This window comes from Sylvia atricapilla, unplaced genomic scaffold (genome assembly GCF_009819655.1).
Source record: "Sylvia atricapilla isolate bSylAtr1 unplaced genomic scaffold, bSylAtr1.pri scaffold_66_arrow_ctg1, whole genome shotgun sequence".
NCBI classification, from domain to species: domain Eukaryota; kingdom Metazoa; phylum Chordata; class Aves; order Passeriformes; family Sylviidae; genus Sylvia; species Sylvia atricapilla.
In genome coordinates, this window is record NW_027077153.1 from 73,212 (window position 1) to 92,008 (window position 18,797).

Here is an 18,797-nt window from a genome sequence, read left to right on the forward strand (position 1 = left end):
ATTTTTCTCAATAAACCGGTTTTTCCACTTTTCCTCCAAGGTATTTTCCTTCTCGAACCCAGGGCTGGTGGGGGGGGGAAGGGATGGTGGAGGTTTGGTTTAGGGGACTCCTTTTGAAGGTTCTTCCCTAATTTACTCCAAACCAGGACACCCATTCTATGTCACTCATGACTGTCCACCCATGGGGCAGATCTCTGACCTTCCTAGAAATCTCTGTTTTGACTCTAAACATGATATGGACCACACTGGGAGGACCTGGCAGACTCAGCAGCAAGAAAAGTTTCCTTAACACTCAAAGGAAATTCAAAATTCTCAAAAGTTATTGTACCAGGCCTGAAGGAGGAAAAAGGGGGTGAAAGGCTGGGGAAAATCATCCTTCCCTGTTCCCCCCACAGGCTGGGAACAATTATTAATGGATACCCAGAGGTAGCACCTGAGGCAAGGGCAGGAGAGCAGTCAGTACTGAAGACACATCCCAAATGACCCTCGCTGCCCTTGATGTTACCATGTCATAAACTGACACCCCACTGTACAGCAACAAAGCAATCCTGATCCCTCTCCCTGCTCTGAAAGAGATCCTAGAGAGGAGCACTGACGGGAATATGCTCACCTACAAGAGCAGACCAAACAACATTGTGTGCAGGAGCTCTGGCCCTAATACAGCAAATGCTCAGGTGAAATTTGGCTCCAGCTTGCTCTGGGCAGATCTGTTGTTATCCAGCCCATTATTCCCCACAATGGCCCCAGAAAAGTCCTCATCCACACAGCCCCTTTCCAACCACATCCTGCTCTAACTTCCCATTTGCTCTTTATCTTTCAGTCTTCACATGTTGGTTGTGAAGCCACTTCTGCTCCAGGAACCTGGTTGGGAAGAAATTGTCCCCATAACCTGGGGACAAGATATTAATGACAAAAATGCTCATCCCAGCAGAGACAAGACAGGGGCAGAGGAAAAGGGAGAGCCAGGCGCAGGGGACAGAGCTGCAATGGGGATGGCTGGCAGGTCACTGCCACTACAGCAGCCTGGCTGGCCCTCAGCAGACATTCTGGCCAGAAGCATTGTGAGATCACCCAGCACATCAGAGAACCCACACAGCAGGAATTCCATCTCTGGGGAGGTGAAGGAGTGAGGAGGGTGGGAGAAGCCCCACCTGGGCTCTGATTCTGGGAGCACCTCTGGTACAGGAGCTGACCAGCCCTGGCACACAGAGAGGCCAGCCAGGTTCATGGCCACACTGCTCTGCACCAGCCCTGCAACTGGGGAAAAATCTTTCCTCATCTCCAGCTGAACACCCCGTTTCACCCAACACCCCTTGTATTTCATCCTCTTCAAATGCTCCAGCCAAGCTTTCCCTTCCTAAACACAACTAAGTCACCATTTCTAAATTTCCCTTTTGAAAACTGTCCTTCCTGTCACCTCCTGGCAGTGGCTTCATGGCCCCTGTCACATCCAGCCCTGTCCATGCACTGCCCCAGCTCTGCTGCCCCACAGCTGCTGCATCAGGAAGGGCAGAGCCTTTGCAGAAATGCACAGGGACTCCTCCTGGGAGGGACCTCGGGAGGTTTCCAGGCCAGGCCAAAGCACAGTCAGTGGCAAAAGGGACACAGGGAGGGGCTGTTTGAGTGCTCTGCCATGGCAGGATGAGATGCAGAGCTGCAGAGACACCCAGACCATGTGGATCCCTGCAGGAGCTGATCTCCCACAGTGGCTCCCAGGCCTCTGCTGCTCGCTGGTTGCTCTGGTTTGATGTTCCCTGGTGGTCACACCCAGCCCCATACACACACCAGTGTTGTGTGCACACACCCCAGTCTCACCAGTGCCTAGACCCCCAAAGGACACAGCAGCTGATGGTTTGTACTCTCCACTCCAGTACCTGACATTTGGACATCCCTCAGTACCCAGAGCAGAGAGAGCTCACATGTCCTAGACAGTTCTTTCAACGGAGGGTTTAGGAAAATGCCACAGGCTGTGGGGATCAGCTGTAGGGCACTGCCAAAGTAGTGTCCTTGTTAGCACTGGAAACCCATAATCACGGAATGATTATATGTTGTTCTTTATTGAAGAGCTCTGGGAGTCGAGGTACAGACCCAAATCCAACTCCAATGAGGACTCAGAGGTGTACAGTCTTATACCCTTTCTTTATACAACTCTATGTTAATCATTAAGACTCCCCTTGTTCTATTGTATACACTCAAGCATGAATTTTGGTAAATATCTTCTTTTCTGATTCTCAAGATTCTGGTTTAAGGTAATAATCACATTCAGCTACCAAGAATGGTTACAATTATATCATCTATCATATGTTGATTAGGTATAGTTTCACGTGGCCTAGTAGAGAACAGCTTTATTTTTAAGATACATAGACTAAGTACAAATTGTCCAAATCCTCCCTTCCTCCCAACTACCCAGGCAAAGTTATATTTGATTTGGTTAAAACAATAGCATGAAAGCAACATCCTGGTTGCAGTAAAGCTGAGGTTCTATTCCCCAGCTTTGCAGCAGCAGAAATCATTTTAATTTTAACCCTATAGACTATCAGCCAGAGGCAGTCCCAGCCATGCCATGGGGACATCCCAGGGCACCTTGGGCTGCAGAGGCACCCATCTATCACAGGCACTCACGGGGGCTCCATGGTGACATGCCAGGAGTCCCCAAGCTGCCAAAGAGCTGGGATGTCCCAGACACTCCCAGGCCTTCCTGTCATGGGCAGAGTGGGAGCTTCAGGCCAAAGCTTCTTTTCTTCGTTGGAGAAACTCCTGCTGAGTCATGAGGTGGAGAAATGACACCCAATAGCCACCATGGATACTCAAACCCCTCCAGGAGATCTAAAGTTCTAAGTTTCCATCTAAGAGAGGAGACTGTGAGTGGCTGGATCCAATCCCAGCCCAAGACGTTGTCAAAGATTTATGTGCAAAAGATTAGAGAGGTGGTATAGAAACAAAATGCAATTTGTCCCATAGGAGTATAGGTGGAATATCAGATATATTTCTATAGATACAGCTATTATTGATTCTGATCAGGATTAGGCAGATACATTTACACCTAAGAGTAAATTAAAAAGATATTTAACTGACAGTAAAGGAGCTGTAACAATTAACAGAATATAATGCTCTAGGAAGCAATATATAAATAAACAGGGCCTTGCTGAAGTTGTTTGAGCCCACTACAGCCAGAGCCTCCTGCTCCAGCAGGAACTGCCTTTCCTGTGCCAGGACCAGGGCAGATCCCGCTGCAGGAAAAGCCCCAGGCCAGCCCCAGCACAGCGAAGGGCTCGGGCACAAGGGCAGAGTGCCATGCTGGGAGCTGTGCCAGGGAAAGCCTGAGGCACCAAAGGCACCTTGGCAGCAGCAGCTGCTCCCAGGCCATGGCCAGAAGCCTCCCTTGGCCACCTGGCCTGGTGGCCACCACTGCAGAGCTGCTGCTTCAGGGCTCATTTGTGCCTGGGCTCTGCCCCAGCCCACAGAGTGTCACCTCAGCCCTGACTCTGGCACAGCCACTGTGCCTGAGCCCTGCAGAGCCTAAAGGTCACCTGTGCCCCCCTGGCTCTGGCAGCCCCTGGGGCAGGGGGGAAAGGCCAGAGGAGGGGCTGTCTTTGGCTGCTGGATGTGGGTTCCAGCAGAGACAAGGAGGAGTCAGGGGAGTGGATGGAGCCCAGTGAGCAGCCCCTTGTCCCCACGCAACCCTGAGATGGTTTGTCTTTGAGGAAGGAGCCGAATACGAAATGGACACCAATATGATTAGGTTTGGTCTCCTCATTTATTCTTTATTCCATATATTTCTGTGGTTGCAGAGTGAAGCAGGCACAGCTAAACAACTTGTGATTGTTTAAAATCTCATGTTTAAGCACTCTAAATATTGTTAATTTGTTCATGTCTTATGGCAGTAAATTCTTCTTTGTCCTGTCTTATGAATAGCATTCCTGTCTTCAAGCATCTTGGAAAAGGCAGAGCAACTTGTTACATGTCTTCAGCTTTGGAGAGGAGGCATCTGTGAAAGGTACCAACTAGTTATCACATCTGCTAATTTCTTGCTTATTCTAGGCAATGCAAGAACAGCACAGAAGCAGCAGGCACAGTACAGAACCTCATACTGTTCCCTGATATCAGGGATTGTTCAAACCTTGGATAAATTAATCGAGGCCTCTCTCTTCTAAAAACTCCTCTACAGATTGGATGGGAAGAGTTCTGCAGTGCTCATCTCATCCAAATCCCCACCATGAGCAGGGACATCTTTCACCAGATCAGGTTGTTCAGAGCCCTGTCCCAGCTGGACTGGAATGTTTCCATGGATGGGGCATTGACCACCTCCCTGGGAACCTGTCCTGCTGGATCACCAACCTCACCATCAAAAATATTCTCCTTATCTCTCCTCATCTGAACCTCCTTTCCTTTAGTTTAAAACCACCACCCTCTGTCCTATTCAGACAGGCCCTACTCAAACCTTTGTCCACCATTGCATCCCCAATGAGCCGGGTTTCCATGGCAATTGGCAGGACAGGTGAGCCAGGTGTGGTGTCCCCGGGAGGGCTGCCATGGAAACAGTGGCCAGCACTGCCCCTTTCTGTCTGCCTGAGCTGCCTTTGGCCCTGGCAGTGGCGTTTGCTGCTGGTTCCGCGGCGCCTGAGCAGCCAGCACGGCACAGGGCGGGTAGCCATGGCACAGCCCCCAGCAAGGGATCCCCTCTGCCTCTGGCCACTGACACCAGCCCTGAGCAAGGGGCCCAGGCAGTGGGCTCAGGCCACTGGCCATGGCCACAGCCCCTTGCCATGGCCCATGGCAGCTTGGCATGATGATCCAGCCTCACTCCTGGCCCAGCCCAGGCCTGCAGTGCCCTTCCCCACAGCCTGTCTGCACAGAAGCACTTCCAGGCCTCTCTGCATTGCCCTTACCCTCACTCTGGGCTCACTCACACACCTCCCAACAACCCACCTGCAGCTTGGAGGTGCAAGGAGTTCAAAGCCTGTCTGTCCTTCAGGAGTTGGTCTAATTCTGCCTTCAGCCAACTCTGGATTTGTGTTTATTGCAGAACTTCCTGTGTGTCTAAATCATTCCTTGCATGGTTCTGCCTTCGGGAATGGGAACCTCCTTGGTGGCCCCATTGGGCTTGGCACACACTTGAGCAGATTGTCCAAAAGTCAGGAGTTTTAGATTGGTTAGAAAAGTAGCCAGTTCTCCAAGCAAATCAGGACCCAGGTGAGTGAGGGGAGCCAAGATGGGGCTGGGGAATGTGGAGCAGGGTTGTCCACACCGGGTCAGATCTCAAAGCAGAGCTTCTCTGAGCAGGCCAGACCTCCTTGGGAGAGACCCTGCAATCAACTCTTCTGTAATGAAAACGGCAAAAAAATACATCAGTGAAAATAGGAATTTGGATTTCTTAGAAGCCCTTTGAAATATTTCTCCACAACTCTAGAAAAAAATGCTTCCTAATAAACTGCAGCAGACCAGAGGGAAATCACGGCACAGCCATGGTTTGTCAGGACTTGTTTGATCCTAATGAGCCCCGTGGTGCATTTGGTGATGAGCCCTGGAACCTCAGGGCCTGAGAGGAGAGGAGATCACACAGGAGTCCAAGTCAGAGAGACACCCAAAATGTCTGGAAGCATTAGTGGGTCCAACTTTGGTCCCTCCACAATACTGAGGTCCGTCCTCAACACAGGCTCCTCATGGAGTCTTTGGAAGAGAGAACAAGAGGCCAGGATTGCACAAAAACTTCTCAGAGACTTAGTGGCACAAATAAGTACTTAAAATACTCTGAGTACTTTGAAGCATTGATTAGCTTTACTGTGAGTATTGTTACTGGCTGAGAATCTCAAGGGACTCATTAAAGCAGATAATTGGAGGCCATGACTCCGTGAACTTCTTATACTCTGTGTCAAAAAAAGTTCTTTAATAAATCTTGAGCAGCCTGAAATATTAATGAGCTGCACAGAGCGTTTTTACTGACAAGGAATCCCAAGGGACTTGTTCAAGTAGATAATTGTGGCCCGTGTGAGCACAGGGCTGATTTCACAAACTTCTTACAGAGGAATTCTTAAAATGGAAACACCAACTTCTTTTAAAATAACTGAAGTACCTTGAAGCATAAATGAGTCCCACTGAGTGTTGTTACTCACAAAGCCTCTCAAGGGACTTATTAAAGCAGATTATTGGATGCCAGGATTGCACAGACCTCTCAGAAACTCCAAGGCAAAAGTAAAACCTGAAGTCCTTTGAAAAAACCTGCAGTCCCTGGGAGCATTAAGGAGCCCCCCAGGGCCATTCCTGACCAAGGCTCCCCAGGGACTCCTTCCAGCACATCCTTGAGGCCACTGCCATGGGAGGGGGATGCTGAGGGCAAGACAAGGGGCTGACAGTGCCCAGCCTTGCTGGGGCTGTGCCAGGAGGCCCCAGGGCCTCAGGACAAGGTGTCTGCTCACAGCCCTTGGTGGCACAGAGGCTGCTGTGCCCCAGGACACCAGGACTTGGCTTCTCTTTGTCCCCACCTGTCATCACTGCCTGCAGTTCTCTGCTCTGCCTGGGGCCTGGGGACACTTTCTCTGTCCTGTCTCTCAGTGGGACCCATTAAAACTTCAGGAAACTTTGGAGTTGGATTCTGACTTGGAGCTCTGGAGAGGTTTCTTCATCTCCCTCTGAGGGACTGATGTTCAGGGCCTCAGAAAAAGCCTCAAGAGGGTCATTAATGTCCTTGTGCAGTGTCTGTGCTGCTGAGCTGGGCTGGGCTCCTGGCACAGAGGCAGCTCCTGGCAACCAAGAAGAGCTTAAAACCACATTTCTCTTGCTGAGCAGCTCTTCTCCCAGCCCAGCAGGGCTGGGGCACTGCCTGCAGCCAGCCCGGGCACAGCACACAGGCACAGAGAGCTTCAATCACTCAGGGCTGGGAAGGGGCTGAGAAGTGACTGCGGGAGAATCACTCCCAGCCCTTGGCACAGGAACCTCTGGCTGCAGGACAATGCAGCTGCAGCTCCTTCAGGGATCTCTTACAGCTGGGACATGCCAATGCCTACAGACTCTGTGAGTACATTCTCTGATTGTGTCTTGTGTGGAGCAGCCAGGGGTGCCCAGGGCTGTCCTGCAGAGCAGGGTCCTGCAGCCCAGGGCGCTGTGCTGGGGCAGGGCCTCTGCTGCCTGCCAGGGACAGCTCTCAGCCAGCCCTGGGGGCTGCTCCCAGCACTGGGGGACAAGATCTGGGTGGAAGGAAACAGTTCGTAAGGTGTGGAAGTGTTCTCCTTGTGTGGTGAGCATGCTGCATTGTTCAGGACTGATCCCAGCATGACATTTACCTGAAGAAAATTTCCAAGTAGATTATACAGCGAGCACAGCAATGCAGGGGCACTATAAATTGGAAAATCCTGCATTTTTTATTATAATGCTCTTTGTTGCCTTGATGGGAAATTGCACATAGATATTCTTCTTTCAGTTCAGGTTGAGAAGAATAACTCTCAAAGCTTTCATTTTAGATCCTGATAAACCAGGCAGTGACAGAAATCAGCAGAGGGTCCCTTGCAGGCAGCACCAGTATCATTTTTCCGGCCTCCTCATGGTTGCTCTGATGTTGCCATCTTAGCCTGCAGAGCCAGAGTTGCCCCTGGGCAGTGCCTGAGCTGGGAGGGGTCTTCAGGGCAGAGCTGAGCCACCAGGGCTGGGCTGGGCTCTGGCAGCACTGGCAGGGCCCAGCCCTGGGCACAGGGAAGAAGCTGCAGGCAGGGGCAGCTCCAGGCAGCAGATCTCTGGGCAGGCAGTAGGGGGAAAATGCCACCAAGCTGTGCTGGGATGTTGAAAGTCCTCTCCAAACTGAACTATTCCAGGATCACTATTTTTACAGATCTCCATGCCAAGACACTGCAAATGTCCAACAGCAGCTCCATCAGCCACTTCCTCCTGCTGGCACTGGCAGACAGGTGGCAGCTGCAGCTCCTGCACTTCTGCCTCTTCCTGGGCATCTCCCTGGCTGCCCTCCTGGGCAACGGCCTCGTCATCGCTGCCGTCACCTGTGGCCACCACCTGCACAGCCCCATGTTCTTCTTCCTGCTCAACCTGGCCCTCAGCGACCTGGGCTGCATCTGCACCACTGTCCCCAAAGCCATGCACAATTCCCTCTGGGACACCAGGGACATCTACACAGGATGTGCTGCACAGCTCTTTTTCGTTCTGTTCTTCATCTATGCAGAGTTTTCCCTCCTGACCATCTTGTGCTACGACCGCTACGTGTCCATCTGCAAACCCCTGCACTACGGGACCCTCCTGGGCAGCAGAGCTTGTGCGCACATGGCAGCAGCTGCCTGGGCCAGTGCCTTCCTCTATGCACTTCTGCACACAGCCAGTACATTTTCCCTGCCCCTGTGCCATGGCAATGCTCTTGGCCAGTTCTTCTGTGAAATCCCACACATTCTCAAGCTCTCCTGCTCCAAATCCTACTTCAGGGAATTTGGGCTCATTGCTGCTAGTGCTTCTTTAGTACTTGGTTGTTTTGTGTTCATTGTTTACTCCTATGTACAAACCTTCAGGGCTGTTCTGAGGATCACCTCTGAGCAGGGACGGCACAAAGCCTTTTCCACCTGCCTCCCTCATTTGGCTGTGGTCTCCCTGTTTGTCAGCACTGCCATGTTTGCCTACCTGAAGCTTCCCTCTATCTCCTCCCCATCCCTGGATCTGGCAGTGTCAGTTCTGTACTCAGTAGTGCCTCCAGCCCTGAACCCCCTCATCTACAGCCTGAGGAACCAGGAGCTCAAGGCTGCAGTGTGGAAACTGATCACTGGATGGTGTCAGTAACATTAAACTGCTGGCTAATTTCTGCAAATCACTTGTAATAAAAGTAATTTTTGACACTTCTTGTTTTTCTGGTATAGTTGGGGTTTTTTTCCTGTGTTTTATATTTTTAATCATGTCCACAAGGAAATGTCGTTGTTTGTGGTACTTATCATTTATTTCTCTCCACCTCCCCTGTAGCCACAGACTGTGTCAGTGAAAGGCTGTGCTCTTGGTGGCTTTAAAGGAACTCAATGATCTCTCAGCCAAGTTTTCTGCAGAGATGCCCCTTTTGTTCCCTTCTCTGCAGCTGCAGCAGCAATGTCTGTGTGCAGAGCTGGGGGCAGATCAGGGCTGGCACAGCAGCTGTGGCCAGGAGCAGCAGCCCTTGGTGTTGGCAGTGCTGCTCCCGTGGCCCTGCCCCACTGCCCTCCTGGCCCTGGTGTTGCTGTAGGGCCTGAGTGCTCTCGGGGCCGGGCACAGGGCTGGGGGTGGCAGTGCCGGGGCTGCAGCAGGGACAGGCCATGGGCACTGCTGAGGCAGCGCTGACGTCTCAGAGCAGGGCCTGGGGGCTCCAGCCTCCTTGCCCAGGCTGTCTCAAGGTGAAGAACAAGGTTGAGGTACTTTATAAATTTTATAGGTTTTAATAAGGAAATAAAAATGGAATTAAGAAACAGAAATAAAGGAAAGGATCTCAGCCAGGGTTCCCTGGCATGCAGCCAGAAAGCACAACCTGCCTTTTCAGAGCACCCCTTTAAAAGGATCAGTATATTACATATTCAATAGACTTTAATGCATTATTCAGACATTGCTTTGAGTTCAGATGCCCTCCTTTTTTTCAACCCCTGCAAACCTGCCCCATTTTACCCGATTGGCATTTTATTTCTATTTCTTCTTGGTGGTGCCTCTTGGTCATCTCATGTCCAATTTTCTGATAACAGAAGATAAATAAATTCCATTTTGGTGTTTTGGTTCACCATTATGTTCACCTGGATAATTAAGGAATTTGATAGGACCCCCTGTATTTTCTACGTTGGCCAGTTTAAATGTTGCAAAAACAGATTTTTCCTTTTAACACTATGTTACAACCCCGCAAAAACAAACATATTGATCACATTGCCATATCTAAACCCTGTTAAAAAGAAACTACAAAATCCTTCCCACGTTATACATATAGCATTCATTTCAATTTTTGTGAAAAAGTCAACTTTATAGCATGCATTTATAATAAAATCCTCCTCTTCCCTTGTTATAAATGACAACTGGGTTTTATGGAAATGGGTAAATTGTATTACACATTTAGCAAATGTATATAGGCAACACACTTTTAGAATCCAGTGTCCCCATAAGTGTGGTGGTGTGTTTTGGTTATGTATGTTTTCATTACCTGAAGTTATTTATAATGGTTTGTTCCATGTACCCCTTTGGTTATTCCTTGTTTGGTTTACCCCAGTCACTGTTTTCTGTCTGTCATTCGTTATGTAACCCATGGGCCCTGCCTATCACCTCGAGGCCTCTCCTTACCTCTGGAAAGTTCTAGGGAGAGCCTCGAGGGATAGGACAGGATTCCAGATTTCCCCTCCTACCCCACCTTGTTTTTTTCCCCTGTGTGTCTATTGTGTCTTGAGCCACGCCTGAGTTACCTCTGATTGGACCCACACAGAACCCATCCCTCTGTACCACCCCCGGGATAAAAGTTACTGCACAAAGGGTGAGTCTGGACTCTGTTGAGGCAGACACCCTGGGCAAATAAACCCAGTTTGGTTGACCCTCGACAGTGTCCCCTCTTTCTCTCTCGCGCCATCACTGCCTCCAGCCAAGGGCCAGCCAGGACCCACAGGATCTCTAAGGTGACCTGGTCACTGGAGAGTACCTTCCCTGCCTGCGGTGTCAGGGTTATCCAGGGCAGGAACAGCCACGACACCGATACACATCAGGTTTGGTGTTATTCCTTGCTGGACCTCAGCCCTGAATAAATGATGCCGTCTTCAACACCAGTTTAGTGTTAAGGAGTCTTACTCTGATATTTTGGAGATTTGGTAACAGCGTGGACTCACAAACCCAAGGAGTCAACTGTGACACTGTGGAACCTGATTGAACAAAGGGTCCATTGTGACACAGCAGACTCTGATAGAGCCAAGGGGACATTTTGACACTGTGGGGCTGCCTGGAACCAAAATCAATTTTGACACTGTGTGGCCACATGGAACTAATGGTCCATTGTGATGCTGCAGATCCAAGGAGACCATTGTGACACTGTGGAAACTCATGGAACCAAAAGTCTATTGTGACAGAGAAAGGCCTCATGGAACCAAGGAGCCATTGTGTTCCTCATGGAACACCAGAGCCTCACAGAGCCAAAGAGTCCATGGTGACACTGGGAAACATCATGGAACAAAGGTTCCCTAGTGACACTGAGAAACCTCATGGAACAAAGGATCCATGGTGACACTGCAGAACCAAGCAGGCTGTGGTTGACAACATGACAGCTCAAGGAACCAGAAGTCCCTTGTGACAGAAAAAGGCCTCATGGAACCAAGGGTCCATTGTGACACTGTGCAGCCCCATGGAACCACGAGCCTTTGTGACACAGCAGGGACACCTGGAGCCAAGGGGCCATTGTGATACTGGGGATGCAAGGAGACCACTGTGACACTGAGGAACCTCATGGAACAGAGGGTCCATTGTTACACTGGGGGGCCCTGTGGAACCATGGGGACCATTCTGATGCTGTGGTGCTCCATGGAACAAAGGGGCCATTCTGATGGTACCAAGGGGCCAATTGTGTCATGGTGGAGCTTCATGGAACCAAAGGTCCATTGTGACATTGCAGGGCCTCATGGAACAATGGAGACCATTATGACTCTTCAGGACTGGAGTGGTTTGAAAGCAAAACCAGTGAGAGACTCCAAGTCAGAAATACAATTTAATAGGAAGAGGAAAACAAAAAAGAAAAATAAACTGAATGTAATAATACAAAGGACCACTGACAGAGTCAGAATACAACCTGACACCTTGTTGGTCGGTGTTGGAAACAGTCCAAAACTAAGTCCTTCTGAAGTGGCAGATGCGTTCAGTTGGAACTAGAGATGGTCCTCTAGAGAAAGGGTCAAGAAACGGGTTCAGGCTTCTTTTGGGAGTCCTGTGGGAGCACTGCATATCTGGTGACACTTGTGGATTTCTTTTATCTATGTGAAAATGTTTTATCTCCTCCTCCCTGGGTAGAGCATCACACAATGGGATGATGTAATAATTTATCATGTCATTGGTGAGCTTTAATAGCCCATTAACAGAAGATAATATCCCCATGGAGGTAATGGCAGGGTGAACAGAGACAAGAAACAATGCCCCACCCAGTTTTAACAGATGCCTTGTTATCCGAAAGGCAGTCACCCCCTGCACCCTGGAGTTACTACAGATAAAGGAAAAACACCTCCCCAATTGGGTTTCAACAAATGGAATTGAATTAACTTTTTGTTTTGTTATAAACCAAGACAGCGACCCACTGGATCCACGGGGCCATTGTGACACTGCAGGGCCTTGTTTAACCACGGGGCCATTTTACCACACCAGGGCCTCAAGGAATCAAGAGGATCACAGGGACATTTTGGGCCTCCATGAGAAGAAGGGTTCTTTCTGAAACCATGAGAGCGGAGTGACATTGTGACACTACAGGGCATCATAGACCTAAGGAGGCCATTTTGAAGCAGTGCAGCCTCATGGAAGCATGGAGACGGTGATGACACTTTGAGACCTTGACTAACCTAAGGACCTCTGTGGCACTGCAGAGACTCATGGAATAAAGGCTACAACAGTGACACTGTGAGTCCCCAAGGGACATGGTGGGCATTCTTACATTGCAGAACCAGGGATCCATTGTGACTTATCAGGGCCTGATGAAAGCATGGAGATTTTCTCCCAGTAGCCCAAAGTGTGATCCCAGAGGCTGCCTTTCAACATTAAAAAGAGTCCAGTAACATCCAATATGATCCTAGTCCCATGCTGGCACTCCCAGTATGGTCCCAGCATAATCCTAGTTCCTTCCAATCACTCCCAGTATGGTCCCAGTAGCCTCAAGCTATATCAACCCCATCAGTCAAAGTATGATACCATTTGGTCCAAGCATGCTCCCAGTTGCTCCCATTCACCCGCAGTACAGGGATGATGTTCATTTTATGGTCCCAGTGACTCTCAGGTACCACCAGCATTAGTCCAGTTACTCCCAGTATGATCCCAAGATGAGCCCCCTGTTGTCCCAGTCACTGCCAGCACGAACCAGTTGCATCCCCCGTGGTTCCAGTTGCACTCTTTCACTCTCACTTTTGTTCCAGTCAGTACTAGTCTCTCCCGGTGTACCCCAGTTCCTTCCAGCATATTCCCAGTCCCTCCCAGTTTCTTCTGTCATGATCCCATTTGCTCACAACCAGTCCCAGTCAGCCTCTGTGTAGTTTCACTCACTTCCAGTGTGATCCCAGTCACCCCCAGCATGCACCCAGTCACTCCCAGTATATCCCATTTGCCCCCAATATGGCCAGAATTGACACCTGCAGGATCCTCACTCCCAGTTGGAATCCAGTATGATCCCAGTCTCTTTCAGTGTGATCACAGTCTTTCCCAGCATGGGCCCAGCTGCTGCCAGTATGATCCCAGTATAATCCGAGTACAAACCAGTCACTCCCAGTGATGCCATTTCAAGGCACACATTCCCCTGCTGCATTCTGACCTCTTCCATCTCCATTCCTGCTCCTCTCGCTGGCGGTGAGATGTCCAGGGAAAGGGAGAGGAGGAGGAGGTGGGAGGAAGAAGCAGAACAGCAGCAGGAAACAGAGGAAAGACAGAAGAGGAGGGACCGAGCAGCTGCTGAACCCACAGTCCCCCAGGAACATCGGCCTCATCCCGCAGGTGCCAGGGGAGGGGGATCTTGTCCCAAATATCCCAGGTGGTGTCACAGGGTTTGGTGTTTTGGAGGGGGGATGCTTGGGGCTTGCAGGGCTCCAAAGCCGAGCCAATATGTCCTTGGGGGGACATGGCGGGGTTCCCCAGGAGGTGTTTTTGGGGATCCTCATGGTGGCAGACCCCCGGTGTGGGTGGGGGCCTGTGGGTTCCACCATGCTGGAGGTTGAGCTGATTTGTTTGCCCCTAGCATGGTCTCAGTTCTCCCAGTTGCCCCTAGTATACTCCCAGTCTCTCTCAGTATGATGCCAGTCTCTCCCAACATGCTCCCAGTCATGCCCAGTTGCCCACAGTGGAGACCAGTCACTCCAACCTGCTCACAGTAGTTCCCAGCGTGGTCCCACTTCTCCCCAGTGTGCCGGTTTGAACAAACCAACCAGAGATCCCAGGGTAAAACTGTTCCATGACCCATTTCTCATAATTCTGGGGGATATCTTCTCTTAATGGGCCAGCGTTAAAACCAGGTGGGACAGATTTCTTTATCTCTTCTACAACCCATCCTCCCTCCAGGGGCATATCTTCTGTTAATGGGCCATTTAGTCTCACTGCATGACTGATAAAATTACATCATCCCATTGGGAGATACTCCACCTAGAAGGAGGAGCCAAGCATTCCTGCCTGGATATAATCTGACATTTAACACACCACAAGCAGCCTGTTTCCACTGGGTTCCCAGAGGAAGACCAGGCTCATCTACACCACCACTGGATCTTCAGAGGAAAACTACAACCTTCTCCAGGAGCATTACTTCAACACAGCCATATCTGTCACTCCAGGAGGATTGCAGCCATCTTTTTATTGGACTACTACCAACACCCTGACTAATCGGGTGTCAGGCTGTATTCTGACACTGTCAGTGTTTGTATTTTTTATTGTTGCATTTTTAGCTTAATTTTTAAGTTTTTAGTTTAGGCTGCAGGGAGGAAGAAGAAGATGCCTCAGGGCAGCCAGACAGATGAGGAGGAAGTCACTGCCCCTTTCCTGCTCTCTCTTGCTCCATCTCCCAGCCCAGCATGGCCCCTGGCTGCAGGGCAACCCCACTGCCAACATCGTTATGCCGAGAATGAACTGGGGGGATTTCCTTCCCCTTTGCCTATGGCACGGAGGCAAATCCCATCCTCTCCTTGTCCTTTCTCCCCCAGATGAGGAGCTGAGAACAGAGACCAGGGAGGACAAATCCCCACAGCAGAACCTTGTGGAAAAGGTTGTTTTGAGCACCTTCATGGGGCAGGAATCCAATGGGGAGGAAAAGTCCCACAGATCCTGCAGGAGGGTGGGCTCCAAACCCATCCCTGGGTGCTCTGAGGAGGAAAGATCAAACCTGTGCCAGGAAGGGGAACAGAGCTTTAGCCGAGACTCTGAGCTGGTGGTCCATGAGCAGCTTCATGATGTGGAGAAGCCCCACAAGTGCTTGGAATGTGGGAAGACCTTCAGGCAGATGTCCCAACTGATTAGCCACCATCGGATCCATACTGGGGAGAGGCCCTATGAGTGTCCCAAGTGTGGGAAGAAGTTTCAGACCAGCTCCCATCTCCTCTCACATCGGCGCATTCACACAGAGGAGAGGTCCTTCCGCTGCCCCGACTGTGGGAAGGGCTTCAGGAACAACTCCACCCTCATTACCCACCAGTGCATCCAGACTGGGGAGAGGCCCTACGAGTGTGAGGAATGTGGGATGAGCTTCACCCAGAGCTCTAGCCTGATCCGCCACCAGAGGATCCACACCAGGGAATGGCCCTACAAGTGTGGGGAATGCAGGAAGGGCTTCAACTGGAAGTCCCACCTGACTATCCACAAAATGATTCACACTGGGGAGAGGCCCTGCAGGTGTCACAAGTGTAAGAAGACGCTTCACACCAGATCAAATCTCCTCGTGCACCAAAGCATTCACACAGAGGAGAACCCCTTACCACTTCCCCAACTCCAGGAAGGGCTTCAAGCACAACTTCAACCTGATCAGCCACCGGCACATCCACACTGGGGAGAGGCCCTACAAGTGTGCAGAATGTGGGATGAGCTTCAGCAGGAGCTCTGATTTGATCCACTACCAGAGCATCCAAACCAGGAAATTGCCCAACAATTGTCCCGCTTGTGGGAAGAGCTTGTCCAGGAGCTCTCACTTTAACAGACACCAACGGAGGCACCAGTAAGGGAAGCCCTGTGAGTGTCCCAAGTGCAGGAAGAGCTTCCTGCACTGCTCCAACTTTATCCTGCTTCAGAGAACCTACACTGGGCACAGACATTGTGACCCACATTCCCAGTGGTCTGCATTGGGAAGACACTGGGATGGTGGTCTTTTGATTTGGTGGTCCTGAATATTCTTTTATTCATTTTCATCCCATTAAAAGAGAAAAGAAATGGGAGTAAATATCAATAAATTCAGAAAATATATCTAAAGGCTTGTTTTTAACTAAGGAATCTGAGATTCAGGGGTATATGTTGGAGTACTTGGGGGTTTTGGGGGTGTTTGGTGTGATTGTCTCCATTTCTTGGTGCTTGAAGAGACCAGAGGGTTTGATCTGTCACCTCAGAACCATTCAATGGCACTGAAAACTACTCAATCCCACTCCAAAGTTACACAGCCCCTCAGGGTGGAATGGGGTTGGAAGGGGATTGGGCAAAGTGGGATGCAAATCAGGAGGGGTGAGATGGGTGTGGGGTGGGATGGGTGGGAGAAGGATTGGGAGGTGTGAAATGGGAGAAATAGAGCTTGGGAGGGGGGTCTTGGTGTCCAGGAGGGGTAGGATGGGTTGGGGTTGGGACTGGGGTGGTGGGGTGGGGTATGGAATGAGACAGCCTAAGTTAGGGATGATGAAAAAAGGGAGAGCCTGTTACAGAGTGAGTTTTTGGATATTCCATGTTGCTGAAGAGATTTTGGGATATCCCATGTTTCTGAGGCACTTTTGGGGCATTCCCCAACTCTTGGGAGCTTTCCTTACAGCAGTTCCATGCAGCCCCAATTCCAGGGGTGGTTGCCTTGAGCATGAGCTCAGAGCTGCAGCCAGAGTCCATTGCCTTAGGGCTGGAGAGCAGAGAAATGATGAATGGCCCCACACATCTCCAGGCTGTGTTTGGGGCCCAGGGCAAGTTCTGTGTAAGTGGGTCCGTCACTGCCCCAGCCCAAGCCACTGCAGCCTCTGGTCCAGTCCCAAAGTGGCTGCCAAGCCCCTGACACCCCAAAAACCCAACCTGTGAGAGGGACCAGAGCAGGTGAGGCTGTGACATGGGTGTGACACGTGTGTGACACACATCCCATGGCCCCAGAGCTCCCAGCAGCTGAGATGGGGCTGGATCCAAGGCCATGACTGTGGATCTCTCTCTGTTCTACTGACTTCCTCTTCTCAAAGTCTGGGTAACATGAAGTTGGACAGGTTAGGGTTTGCTCAGCCAGTGCTTTGTGAAGTGATTTACTGTAATTCCATGTTGCTTTAAGGTTTCTAATTCCTCATTCTCTGAAGTTCGCAACTAAAACTTTGCTCTCCACCTTCCTGAGAAGTTTGGTTTTTTCTCCCATGCGCCACCCAAGGGGATCTACGTACCTCAAGTCCCTTTCCAACAGCAGCCGAGCCAGCTTGGGGCACAGAAGCAGGAACTGCAATGCTGAGCCAGGCCTGGGCTGGCTGGAGGGAGCAGAAAGGCCAAGCCCTGAGCCCAGCCCTGGGACAGCAGGGCCTGTCCCTCCCGGGGGGCTCAGGGCTCTTGCTGGGGCACTGGGATGGCAGCAAGGACAAATGGCATCAAGCTGCCAGCCCTGCCAGCCTGCTCAGGGAGGGGCCAGGGAGGAGCTAAGTGCAGCCCCTGGAAGGAAAGTTCCTTCAGTGGGGCCTCCTGAGGTGCTGGCAGAGCCCAGGGGACAAAGGCCTGGGTGCCTGTGGCCCTGCCAGCCCTGCCCAGCCCTTGGCCATGTGTCCTGCAGGCTGTGCCCCCTGGGTGTGCTGCTGCTGTGCCCTGGCCGGCTGCACACGCCCATCTCGCTGTCCCCCCAGCATTTGTCAGCCCAGCATTGCTGTGCCCTCCCTGGGCTCCCTGCACCCAGCGCTGCCGGCTCCTGGCACACAGAGCCAGGCCATGGCCCAGCCTCACGCTGGGACACCTCCTGCACCAAAATTCTGCCCTGGAGGGACTGTCCTTTGTGCTCAGCTCCAGGCTGAGCCTTCCAAGCTGCACTTTGGGGAGGCTTCCTTCTCTTGCCACTGCCAAGGGAAGCTCTGCCTGCTGCTGTTCACAAAGAGAGAAGGGCTGGTGGGAGATCAGTGGTAGTCAGAGGCTGTTTGGGGAGCAGGGACCATGAAATTGTTGAGTTTTTTCAATATTCTGTGGAAGAAGGAGGGACATCTCTGAAACTCCTACACTGGACTTCCAGAGGGCAGACTTCAGCCTATTCAGGATGCAGATTTGGGGAGTGCAAATCAGGTACCAATTTTTTAAAGGGAAACAGCCCTTAAAAAAGAGGGTGTCCAGGAACAATGCATACACTCTGAGAAATAAATTCTGAAGGAATAGGAGCAGGCTGTGTGCCCAAAGATAAGCCAGTGAGGAAAATGACTGGCCTTGCTGGGCATGGGACTTTGCAGGAACTCAGGGAAAAACAAGAGGGAGCATCTCCTTGTGATAGAGTGGAAGGCAACTTCGGAAATATTTAATGATGTTGTTAGGTCATGCAGATAGACATTTAGAGAGGTGTAAGCTCAATTAGAATCTAAACTGTCTGCTTCTGCGAAAGATACTAAAAATCTTTTACTCAATAAATTAGTGCCAAACAGAGGGGTAATGGCAAACTCCATTCTTTTCTAGGGGAGGACATGGTTACCAAAGATGAGGAAAAAGGTGCAGTACTTAATCCCTTCTTTGCCTCAGGTTTCCACAATCAGACAGGTAGTCTTCAGGACAAGTGCTCTCCTGGGCTGGTAGATGGGCCCCCCTTAGCAGAAGAGCCCCCCTGTAATCCAGGAGGAAGCAGCTGCTGACCTGCTGAGCCACTCAGATGCTCACAGGAGTCTGTGGGAGCAGATGGGATCCATCCTAGGGGGCTGAGGGAGCTGGTGGATGAGCTCCCCAAGCTGCTCTCCATCATTTCTCATCAGTCCCGGCTCAGCAGG

At 50.9% G+C, this 18,797-nt stretch overlaps 3 protein-coding genes and 1 long non-coding RNA gene across 4 annotated transcripts in view; 2 read left to right on the forward strand and 2 right to left on the reverse strand.

The window, feature by feature from the left end:
- The window catches only part of LOC136374973 (olfactory receptor 14A16-like), a 184,574-nt gene that overhangs the window by 40,138 nt on the left and 125,639 nt on the right, over nt 1-18,797 (reverse strand). The window lies entirely within an intron of this gene.
- The window catches only part of LOC136374970 (uncharacterized), a 75,716-nt gene that overhangs the window by 28,135 nt on the left and 28,784 nt on the right, over nt 1-18,797 (reverse strand). The window lies entirely within an intron of this gene.
- LOC136374977 (olfactory receptor 14C36-like) lies at nt 7,846-8,769 on the forward strand. The gene has a single exon (XM_066340334.1). It carries the CDS (start codon nt 7,846-7,848, stop codon nt 8,767-8,769), a length of 924 nt encoding a protein of 307 aa, XP_066196431.1.
- Nucleotides 13,365-15,894, forward strand: LOC136374962 (zinc finger protein 664-like). The gene is made up of 2 exons (XM_066340322.1): nt 13,365-13,383; nt 14,841-15,894. The coding sequence occupies exons 1-2, from the start codon at nt 13,365-13,367 to the stop codon at nt 15,731-15,733; spliced, it is 912 nt and encodes a 303-aa protein (XP_066196419.1). The 3' UTR covers nt 15,734-15,894.